This window comes from Crocodylus porosus, unplaced genomic scaffold, assembly GCF_001723895.1.
Source record: "Crocodylus porosus isolate Cpor-Errol unplaced genomic scaffold, CroPor_comp1, whole genome shotgun sequence".
Lineage (NCBI taxonomy): Eukaryota > Metazoa > Chordata > Crocodylia > Crocodylidae > Crocodylus > Crocodylus porosus.
The window spans coordinates 5,694,847-5,707,216 of record NW_017728912.1 but is presented as its reverse complement, the minus strand read 5'-3'; the positions used below and the strand labels follow the sequence as shown (position 1 = coordinate 5,707,216).

General features: G+C 42.0%; 1 protein-coding gene across 1 annotated transcript in view; it reads right to left on the bottom strand.

Annotated features, from left to right (window-relative positions):
- Nucleotides 1-12,370, bottom strand: part of SCLT1 (sodium channel and clathrin linker 1) — an 83,464-nt gene that overhangs the window by 36,195 nt on the left and 34,899 nt on the right. Inside the window, exons 9-12 of the mRNA XM_019533980.1 lie at nt 8,554-8,644; nt 8,317-8,408; nt 5,141-5,318; nt 154-252 (exon numbers count right to left, since the gene is read on the bottom strand). Coding sequence (XP_019389525.1) covers nt 154-252; nt 5,141-5,318; nt 8,317-8,408; nt 8,554-8,644 — 460 coding nt within the window. The remainder of the gene's footprint in view (nt 1-153; nt 253-5,140; nt 5,319-8,316; nt 8,409-8,553; nt 8,645-12,370) is intronic.

The window sequence follows — 12,370 nt, the reverse complement described above, 5'->3', positions numbered from 1 at the left end:
TCCCTTGGGAGCCCGTTCCAGACCTTGGCCACTCGAACTGTGAAGAAGTTCCTCCTAATATCTAATCTAAATCTGCTCTCCTCCAGCTTGTGGAATAAACTCTAAAACAAGCACTGGAAATTATGCAGACTATTTTACTATAAGATAACTTACTTCCTTTCTAGTTCTGGCAGCAGCATCTTGTACAAGCTGAGAAACTGCTTCTTTCATATTTTCTATTTCCTCTTCTTTTTGCTTTTCTCCAAGCAAGGCCTACAGGAAAAAACAATCTGAAACACTGTAATATTAACAATCTGTAATACTGTTAATGCTAACAAATGCTATTTATTAAAAAAAAATCAGTTATTATAATCTCATTTCTAGTAAAGAGAAAATGAATGTGATGGAATGCTGAATGGCATGAGAATTACTGTTCCATACAAAATTTTCATACATATATAAGATATTTAATTTTCTAGACTAAGTGAACTTGGGCACATCAGGAAATACATATACTTGAACATCAAGTGTATGTCTGAGTCAATATAGTGCACTACATTGATGTCTAAGGGTGCTGTAGCCTGTACTCACTTGGAAACAGATCTTCAGACAATTGCTGACATCTTTACCGAAGCATACAATAAAATGGGACTGACAATTAACATTCAGAAGACTAAGGTCCTCCATCAACAAGCTCTTAGGGCACCTGTACACATGCAGAGAAGCTGCTCCAATGCATTGTAATTACATGTCAGAGCAGACTCAATGAAATCGAGCAGCAGACTCCAGCATCATGTGTAATCACATCCCCATGCTGAAAATCGTGGCAGGTGTGCTTTAAAATAAAGCTGGTTCAACAAGCATTAGTCAAAGTGCCACTAGTGCCATTTTTCAGCATAGGAATGCTGTGGCAGGGCACTGGCCACTTTAAGGGCAGAAAACAGGCAGCAGCCAGGTGCCTGATGAGGGCAGCCATTTTGGACCCAGGCATATAAACTGGGTGGCAGTTTGCTGCAGGAGGAAACATCAGGCTGAGAGGCTGCACCAGCCATAGTCAGGAGGTAAGGGCAGGGACCATGGGGTAGAAGTGACCCCTTGTCCTGGGTAAGACACAAAACCGCACCCTGCTGGGGAAGAGTGGTCTGGTGGGGCTCCTAGTGGCGTGAGAGCCCCCAGGAAATGCAAGGCCAGTTACCTCCCTGGTGAAAAGTAGGTCAGGGTGCTTTATAACTTCAGCCCCACATCCCTGGTGGTGTTCTAATGAGCAGGGAGAGCCCAGGAATTGTTAAGGAGCCCTGAGGCAGAGCTGAGGCCGGAGGAGGGACCTGGGGCTGCTCCTAGGCAGCAGGGGAAAGCCTGGGGGGGTGCGAGACAGACCCTGAGTGAGATGGGCCATGGACACAGCAGCCCTGTGAGTGGGGATGAGTGAGGAGGCCCACTGGGGCCATACTGGCCCAGTGAGGAGCTAGGAGCAAAAGAGGCCTATAGTTGTAGAATCGCTCAGTCAACGCTCAGGTGAGGGTAGCAGGAGACACCCAACATGTTGTGCTGGGGCTGACACAGGCGAGGGGAGCTAAGCCCAAAGCTGGGTGAGGCCGGGCAGGATGAGTGTGGCCCTGAGAGAGGGCAGTGTGAAAGAGGCTGGGTGAGAGCCAACAGAGTAAATGGGACTCTGGTGAGAGAGGGGTGGCATGTGAAGAGAGAAGAGCTACAACTGTGTTCCCAGTTTGCTTTAACCATAGGCCTGGAGAAGTAACACCAGAATAACATCTGCAAGGGGGGTCAGAGCAGGTATTAGGCCCTTGTCAGCAGGGTGAAAAATGGGTAGCCTCCCGTGTTAGTAACAACTCTCATATTTTTCCATCAAGGCATGGCAGGCAAGCAAAGCAAGCAGTTACTCCAGGAGCAGGGTAGCTGGCGGAGCCTGATGAGGAGGCCACCCTGTTACAGATGCTGATACATATGCATTGATACACAGACACTTTACTCAGAAAGGCTCTTGAAGCCAGTCTAATTAAAGTACCCCTCCTCTTCCCTCCCTGCCTCCTGTTATAAACACCCTTCATGAGCAGTCCCAAGCTCTGCTAATTCAGATTCACAGTGAAACTGGAAAACACTGAGTATTTCTGGTATTTTGGAAACCTTCTCTCGCAGAAGGCTGACATTGATGAAGAAATCCAAATGCAACCTTTAGACACCTGAGGAAACAGGCATATAAATTTTGTGACATCAGGCCAACTTGGAAGAACGCAATATCAACTTGTGGGAGTCTATTGCCTGGGACCACCCCAAATGGAGGAAGAGTATGATGCAAGGACCTCAGTACTCTGAAGTCTAATGGCGACATGGGAGGAAAGTGACATACAGAATTCTTGAGAGGAGGAGTTGTGAAGGAGTCTCTGAAATAGGACCGTGTGAAACACAGAACATGCACTGAAGAAGGGGCAAAGGAGAGGACGATGGAGAAATCTAAGAACTCGTTGCTATGTACAATAAACAGCTCATAACAGCTACAAAACGAGCAATGAGTCAGTCTCTGATCATTCTGCTTGGTTATTTTCTGTTTTAATTTATTTCAATCATTGTACTTCATTTCCTGTTACTATCATTTTTTAAATTCTTCAGGCCTTTTGTGGATCTCACTTTTGTAAGCCCCAATTTCTCCAAGAAGAGATGCTACCTCATTTCCATGCCTTAAAAATCTGTTACTTTCCCAGGAGACACACATTTTACATCATCCTGATGGATGGAAGCTCACTGTTCCAAATAATTTTTTTTAAGGATTAGTGTTCAAAACCAGAAATATGAAAGTGTATATGTTATTCTTTACATTTTGGTTCTTTGTTCTGTTTAATTCATAAAGCTCAGAACAATGAATCTCTCTCTCTCTCAAGATTATCAATTAGCTGTATTTTACTAATTCATTTTATTCTCACAATAGGAATATACTCATCTGCTACTTTCAAGAATGCCAGATGTTTTACCTCTATACCTGTTCAATTAGTGTTTCAAATCTGTACTGCAACTACAGTAATTTTACCAAACCATTTATTTCTGGCATAATGCTTTGCAGAATATTTGACTGTGGATAGCACTGAACAGTCTGCTGAACTGGATAAAAAGATGTATACTGCAATAGCTCAGATATAGGAATCTTAACATTTTCTTAAACTCTGTACCTTTATGCATGCCATCAAAATGAGATTTTACTCTTTGGTGACACTTTCCAAATTAAACCAGAAAAGAATAATATGTTTCCTTTCTAATGACTTTGGAAAAAAGTTTTTCATTTTTTCTTTTCACTCTGCTTCTCGCATTGGTTTTCCCTCTTCCAAGCTCCAGAGGCCAAGTTATAGGGGTCAGATCTTGCTTATCAGGAAATGAGGACTGATGACTCCAAAGACAATCAGCAACAGCTGCAGGAAAGTAGCTTGTGGCTATTCATCCTCCAGAAGAATAGAAACTAGCTAGGCCAGGCAACTGCAAACAATAGGGGTAGAGAATATTCCAGATGTTGGTGGATACAGGAGGAGATACTGGTATAGCCACTATCCCTTTCCTTGCACCCTCTAATACAGTGACTCTGAACCAGGATGCCAGGGCATTCTGAGGTGCTGTGTGATCTTCTGAAGGGTGCCTGTAAGGTGCAAGGAGATAAATACTAGCTCAGGCTCAATCCTGCCTTGTCACATTGCCTGAACCCCCTGCAAGAAGGTAAGTACTGAAATAAACTACCTAATTTTTATGTGCTTCTTCTGGTTAGAAGAGCCTATTTCAGGTACAGGTAATATGCTCCATAAATATTAACTATCTAGACTTCATTTGCTGATTTTTACAAACTAGTGTCTTGCCAGCAAACATACTTCAAACTACTAGCAGTTTCCTGAATGCCTGGTTTTCAGAAAATGGGACCTCTGATATAACTGGCCTACTCCTGTCGGACGGTTTGATGAATAGAATCATACAGTCTAGTAGGGATGCATGGATAAAGATTTTCTGGGCTGATTTCGATTATTGACCAGCCATATCAGCTGATACCAATCCAGTTGCTGATATGCAGCCCGGCAGCTTGGAGAAAAGCATCTGGCTGGTAAGGCTGTTGGGGGGAAGGGGCATGGGGGCACAGATCAAGGACCCCATGGTGAGGGAGGGGGTGGGGCTGAGGCTGGGGCAGCCAGTGTGGGGTGGGACATAGGACAGAGCCACAGGGAGCTTGTCCACGGGGTATGCAGGGGGGGCTCCCACTGCTGCATGCAACCCGGGGGAGGTATGGAGGGCATGTGCCCCCAGGTTCTGTGTGCGGGGCAAGGGCGAGTGGCCACTGCAGGCTGGGGGCTGTGCTTGGGGATGGTGGGGGTAGGGTGGATGGTGGCTACACTGGGAAGGGGGTTATGGGGTGAGCTATAGCCACCCCAAAATTTGCCGTAGCCCCCTGTAGCCTCCTCTCCCAGTGCTGCTGCCACCTACCGCAAATGCAGCCCCTGCCCAGCCCCACCACTTGGAAGAGCCTGGCACAGCCCTTGGCCCTCAGTGCACAGCTCACCCTCGCTCTGCACACAAGTCTGGGGGGCATGCGCTTCCCCATGCTTCTCCTGGGGCGCACACAGGAGCTGCCCCCCTGCCCCCTACACCTCTAGACAAGAAACCTGCAGCTCTGTCCCATGCCCCACCCCACCCTGGCTGTGCAGCACCTGCCCTTGCCCCAGCCCCGATCTCCCTCACTGTGGGGCCCTTGATCTGCACCCCTCATGCCCCTTACCTCCCCCATTCCCCTTCTCTCTCACAGACTTACCAGCCAGATGCTGTGCTCCACACTGTTGGGCTGCACTCTCAGCAGTGTACATGCTGTTGCTGTGCACATGCACACAACATTTATTGGCAACATTATTGCCAACATCAGCTAAAAAAGGCATTGCCAATAATGTCGATTTTCCTTTCATTGGTGCTGATACGATACGGACTGATGCACTAGTGCATCTCTATAGTTTAACTAAACTCTGGTGATTTTTCCCTCGGTTTTAATGATGTTGTAACAGGATCAGGAGAAACTGCATTGTAAATGAGTCCCAACTTAGCTGTTTTAGTATTATAATCTGGCACCTAACAACATAAAGTAGTAAGTAGTCTAATAATCAAGAAAGTTCTGGATCCTCTATCTTACCTGATTTTTTTGTAGATTAGCTTCCTCTAAGAGTTGCATGCTATCTCGGACTTTTACGACAGCATCATATTTCTCTTCTTCGAGATGTGAACATTTTGCCTGTAGCTCTCTAACCTGCTTCTCTAGGGCTGTTCTTGCTGTTTTCAATTGTTCGGCATCTTGAGTGGCTACACGAAGTCTGTAAAGACACAATACCTCTTATTGACAGAACAAAATTTACTAAAAACTCTCTCATTTCTGAAGCCTGTTTTGCTGATTTTTGTATAAAACCTCTCAGTTGGCCATTCATACACCTCAGAAAAACAGAAAGAAACAAGTTAATCTTGAAGAAATGGGTGCAAATGAGAAAGGTGCTGCTACTCTGAGACACCTATGCTGGGTTGCAGCGATGCACTATAATTTGCTAACTTTTGTTGTTTGTTCCTGACCCTACAGTATAATCTTCTGTATGTAACAGTCACTGCAAGGGCAACCAGTTGATGTCACACAAATTGGTCTAACATCAGTTGTTAAACAACAAAAACAGATGCACCTTAAAGAAACAGTATTATATATATAAATGCCTGTCCTTTTGGACTTTTTAAAAAAAGGGAAAAGGAGTAATTGGATAAGGACAACAAAAAATTTACAACCATGCTGTCAGTCATAAGAAGTTGGAGATTGTAACATAGTTCTAGAAATTCTTACTGCTGCATTATAATGCTTAATTATTTATTATAATCATAATTATTTTTATTAATTATGATTGACATTACTGGTGAACACCAAGGATAAGCAAGAAAAATTTTGATGCACCAATCTCAGGGAGACCTCTACGTACAGATTAGTAAAAGGCCAAAGTTATAATTGAGCATAATTACTATTTTATGACTGCAATCAAGTAGCTTATTTCCTATCATCTATAAGAGACAAGGAAATAAAGAAAAAAAAAAGTGAAACAAGGAGCAAGTCAATGAAGAAAAAAAATCACAATTCTCTATGTACAGATTAGTAAATTAAAATACTTGAAGTATGTCATGTATTAGCAAATGTTTCCACATACTATATTTACATGAATCTAAGATGACTGCATTTAAGACAAACCCCTAATAATTAGATTCTAGACATGGAAAATTTACAAATGTGTTATAACTTCCCATGTCTAGAATCTAATTATCAGAGGAGCATCTAAATTTGTCGCTATCACCACTGCACAGTAGCAGGAGCACATGGCTTGGGGGAGCAGGTAGCAGAAGGGATCAAGTGGCTTAACCCCTGCTGCCTGCCCCCACTGGCACCTGCCCTCCTGTCACTTGCTGCTTACCCTACCACTGCTGGCCCCACCACCACTCTATCCTAGGGCATGAAGCACAGGCCCAGCTACATAGCCGTGTTCGCAGCAGTGGCAGCTCCAGGCTCAGACCCAGCCTGCTTGCCTGTACTCAAATTCAAGACAAGGAGCTTTTCTTCCACTTGTTAAATGGGAAATTAATGCATTTTGGATTTGCATTACTATCAAGTTATCAAGTTGTTTGGCCAAATGCTTGATGGGTAAGAATTAAAATCAAAATTCTGATCCAGAATTAATTTATTCAGCCAGATTCTCTCCTGGAAACCTTGAAAGCTTAAATGAACTGTTATGAGCTGCACTATGGTCTGGGGAGGCTCATGGGGTGTCATGAATGTTTTCTTGTATTTATTTAACTGATACCGTGTATGTGATATTGTTGGAAAGCCCAGGTTATGCTGTATCCATTTTTGTCACTTTTATAATTTTATAGATTATGGTACATTGCCTGTATATAGCTTCATGATACTGGACATGGTTTACTCAAGGAAGTATGGGATGCATACATAAGAACAACTGCCACACCCAGACATGGGCAGAAAGAGACATTACTGGGTTGGGCACCCAAGGCATTGTCTGCTTATAATGGGAAAAGCAACTCCTAAAGCAAAAGCTTCTGAGAGAAATGACCTATCAGTCAAAGGAATGCCACATGTCCCTGGGAGAGAAGCTTCTGGAGGATTCTGCTACTCATTTGAATTGGGATAAGACTAGTTGAGGGAGAAGGGGACAAGAGGACTGGTTCTAGCTTGGAGTTATTTAGGGGGCAGTCTATGGTATGGTTATTTTTTGCATTTTTTCCTCAGCTGGAGATGGGTCCAAGGCCCTTGCAGCCAGAGTTGACAGAATCAGTAAGAAGGCTGTGTTTTGGGAGCCTCTCAGGAGGACTAAGGCATACTAAATGAGAACTTAAGAAACTTGAACTGTCTTTCTCTTCTGTCTTCAAACTTCTGGTCTATTCTCTTTTGTCCTATATAATAAATCCTTTTATTGTCTCCTTATTTAGTGCATATGGTAAAAAGTGATCTCTGGGTGAAAGTTATTCCAGGCTTACCAGTTCTATGGAAAGGGGGACCTAAAATTTATTTCAGACCCAGGGAAGCCACCTAGACCAGACAAAGATTCCCCTGCTGTGAGGTCTGGTATGACGGCAGTGGAGCTGAAGCTTATGAGGAGAAGGAGTTATATCAGGGTAAACCTTGGTCTGTTCCGTGGGACAAGATGGACAGAAAGGAGAAACTTAGGGCTCTGGGGCACCCTGCAATGAGGTTTGTGACATACATTACAACTGGTGGTACTATAACTGAACTCATGTCCTTCATTAGTATTCAAGAAACTATATCACTGACACTTATCACTAAAAGTTTCATTACAACAATGATTTTACTAGTTCCAAGACTCCCAACCTGAGGCTTAGAATCATCTCTTACTTGATTTAATATGGAGGAGGGCTGTATTAAGGTGGCCAATGCATGGAAATATTTCAGACTGAGACTTAGATAGGCAGTTCCACCCAATATTAATGGAATTTGTGAATGGGATCCATGGATTAGCTTGATATGAGCTCTAATCTTACTCCACTGAACTGAAGTCATTTGCAAAACTACATGGGAGTAGGATCAAGCAAACAGTGGTCCCATAACCTTTATTCAGGTGAAAAGAAAGCAATTCAGATAATTTTGAGAGGGTTCTATGAACTGAGCAGCAAAAGTACTGTTAGTCCAGGATAAAGTAAACATGTAAATTTTGAGAAACAGGAAATCCTAAAGATTATGAAACCTAAATTCTCAAATTTCATGTTGTTGTAATCAATTCCATCTTTCAGATCCAACAACATTAATCTCTTTACCTTGTTTCTAATTGTTTTATGCTAGATTGTAGTTGCTGCAAGCGTCTGTCTGATGCTTCCTCTCTCTCCTGAGCTGATACAACATCTTCTTCCTGCAAATCATGTGAATTAGTCAAAGATTTCTTACTTTTGCTTGAACATAAAAAATGAAATGTTATGATGTTACAAAAAGAACACTTTGAAGTGAATATAAGCGCTTTATGTTTGTACTAGAAGAATCTCCTGCAGTTAGAATACCTTTCTCTCCACTTGAGATTGAAGATCCTCAATCACTTTGGTCATTTCATCAACCTTTGCAGTTGCTGTTCTCACATCTAATTTGGCTTGCCTGTGTATAAAGACACCAATCTATGAATTAAAATTAGCTAAATATAGGGAGGAGCAGCAGGGAGGGGGGAGGCTGCTGATTTATTAGAACAGACTTATTAGAACTTTATTTGACCAGCTGTGAAATCTACTTCAACATGAAAGCTGAATAGGAACAAGTTCTGTTGCCTTGTATGCAGCAGCAACAGAGAGGGTTCCAATTTCATTAAAATTACTGTTGTACTGTCACGTGTAGTGGGAAGAAATTTCTGATGACCAAGCAGGAGTTTGAAACTGTTTAGGTATTGTTCAACACAGCTGTGTTGGGGACACCATGACCAACATTTTCCATAGTAATCTAATGATTAAGACATGTTAAAGGGGTATGTTTTTCAGAAGGATTTCATGATTATTGGTCCCTTTAAGTTAATTTAAACTGGGTACCCAAAATTACTTGCTATTTCTGAAAATTATAGCCTGTGTGCTTCAGAATGTTTGGATTTGGCTAGAGAAAGAGGGAAGGGCAAAAAAGAGCACATAAATGGGACCAGGGAAAGTGGGTCAGCAATCATACAGTTTTTCTAAATCGAAAAACTGAAAGAAAAACCTTTATTACAACTCTATAATGTAAGAGAGGAAAAAGAACCCAGATTCTTTCTTCTTCTGTGATCTACTTCACCCACCTTATATCTGGAAGCAACTAAAACTTTACAGGTACTCTAGTCTTTTTATTAAGATACTTAGGTACCCACGATCCTGCTTCTGTTTATATCCAGAACTGTCTTTGTCTTGGCCTTTGTACCTCTTGTCTCTTACCAAATAATCATCTTAATTATGGCTTAAGAAATTAGACAGAACAGAACCTATGTCCCTTGAGGGGCCTGATCTAGTAGGCATGCTCCATGCAAATCTATTACACACTGGATCAAGACTTTGGAAAATGCAGATCTGGCCATTTTCTTTAAAATACACATATATATATATATATATATATATATATATATATATCCAGCAGAAGAAGCAGTAGCATAAATACCACTGCCAGTGTCAATTTTTTACATAATAATTTAGCAGTCAGGGCACTTGGCCAGAAAGTGGGAAACCCCAATCTAGTGCTTTTTTTCAGCCTGAGACCCAGATCTTCTACTACCCCTAAACCACCAGGTTATAGAATACTCTAGATAGGGACAATCTCCATCCTTCCTGCTAAAGCTGTGCCACTGTGCAGAACAGAATGTAAGGTTTCTGAGGACAGAATGAAGAGAATAAATCTATGGTTAGTAGTTAAGGTACTAAAGTACTGGTGGTCCTGGTTTCAGCTATCTTCTCCATGTCATTGTTTATGGGATTTTGTTTTATATTACTGTCCTGGAGAGCAGGGGAATTGCACCAGAGAAAGTTCTCAGAGTAAGAATCTATACCACCAACTCTAAGTTTTTAAAATTCAGTGATAATGAACTCCCTAGGATTGTTTTCTCAGTGTAAAAATGGAAATTGTTATGTGGTACCTCAGGTTTCAGAATGTAGGGATTTTATTCCTTCTATCACAGAGCTAGCATTTGGCACATCACTATGTTTCTGTCCTGCAAATTCAGATCAATAAACCAGGAGAATGCCCCTCTACATCACAGGAGCACTGTATGAATAAATTAGTCAATATGAGACCCCTGGATACTATGATGGATAGGTAAATTCCTTTGCATCAGTAAAAAATGCTAAGACATTTAAAATTTTACTTTTCAATTTTCACTAATATTTGAATTGACATATTTACTGATGTTAAGAATATAGAATTTATCATTCCAGATCTAACCGTTTGTCCATCTAGTCTTGGTATTCTCTTTAGAATGATTTGATAAAGACTGCTTTTGAAGAGAAGATATATAATATAATAAAACCACTGAACACCATTCAATCTCTCTTTTCCTACCTTTAACAAAAAATGAAGGAGGGAAGTCTGTTTAACCTCACTTTTCTACCAAGGAAAATCAAGCACTAAACTATCTGGATGGTAGAACTAGTCTCCCTACCAAAAAGCACAGAAGAAAGTTCTAGCATATTATAGCAGGAATTCAATGTTTTCAACTTCTTAAGTATCAAAATGTCATTGTTACTTCCTAAGAAAAAACAAAAAAGGAACAAATGTAACACACCGTCAGAGACCAGCTGCCAAAAGTAGTTTATGATAGTTGCATTTGTAGCTTTTGCCACTATTTAATTAATATATTGCTATTTTAGAGTTTCAGAGTCTGCACATTGGTAGAGTTCTTTTCTGAATTCCACAAAGACAGAAGTGTTTGTCATTGCAACAGTGGCACTACTCAGATTAAAAAGGCAGAACAAGATATAGCGAAAGGATAACAAGCTTAAAAGTGTAATCAATTTCTTCTTGTCAGAGATGTCTTGCAAAACTAGTGAGTCTGTCTGTAGTAAAGATTTCTTAAAGATAATTTATTTTCCAATTATTTTGTTCCTTCCATCATCACCATTCCATTCAACCTGTTACAACAGAGTAGCTTTTTGGTCCTTTTTAAGATTCTCTACTTCCATCAATACCCTTTAATGCAGCAATGTTAGGGTAATTTATGTACTCACAATTAACACTATTAGAAAAAATAATAACTGTATTTTTGGAAACCAGAAGTGCCATCAAACAAACCAAATGCACAGTGGGTACATCTACATGAGACATTTTACTCGAGATTAGAGCAAATTACTGTGCAAAAGGTGTCACCATCTACACGTACAGATGCTTACCGAGCAGTAATGTGCTTTAATCATGAATAAATTTGCTACCTGTAAATACAAGTAGCAAATTTACTCATAAGTAATTACTGTGCAGTATGACACATGTAGATGGCCAACTGGGAGCAAATTTGCTCCTGGTCAGCCAGGCAGCACAGGGCAGGAGATTGCCTGCTGCCGGGACAGGCATCCAGGCCCAGCCCTGTGCTCCCTGCCAGCCATGGGCTAGCACCGAGGGGGAGCCTAGAGCTCCCTCTGGCTGCTGCAGGGGGCCAGTGCAGGGCCAGTGTGGGCTGGAGCAGGCTGCTGTTTCTGCTTCCCTGCATGTATATACCCACCCTGGAACATCTGCATGCTCAGAATCATTGAACATTTGCATGCTCAGTATCATTGATGTTACAGACAAGATTGTATGCAAAGTGCATGCTGTAATTTAGTTTTAAATACAGTAAAAGCTACATTAACCAGCACCTTACAAGCCGTTTGTAAGGTAAAGTGAAACTGGAAGTGCCCACCACTGTTCCACCTGGTACTGGCTAGTGGGCATGACCTAATCGGTGACCTAGAGATCAGTGGGAAGCTGGGTGACAGCAACCACAAGCTGATCACCTTCACCATCTGCCATAAAGCTGGCAAGTCAGTCAGCAACTGAAGTCCTTGACTTCAGGAAAGCCGACTTTGACAAGCTCAGGAGGCTTGTCAGTGAGGCCCTAAGGGACCACGACCCCAGGGGGAGGGGCGTTCAGGAAGAGTGGTTGCTCCTCAAGGGAGCGATCCTCAATGCACAAGCTAATTCTTTCCCATCTTGGAAGAAAGGCAGCAAGAGGGCACAGCAGGCCCTCTGGCTCTCCAGGAATCCAACCAGCACAGGTCTGTTGCGGGTAGGTCTTTCTTGACCAATCTCATTTATTTCTATGACCAGGTGACCTATCTCCTGGACAAGGGAGAAGAGATCGATGTCATATATCTTGATTTCAAAAAAGTCTTTCATCTGGTATGCCAT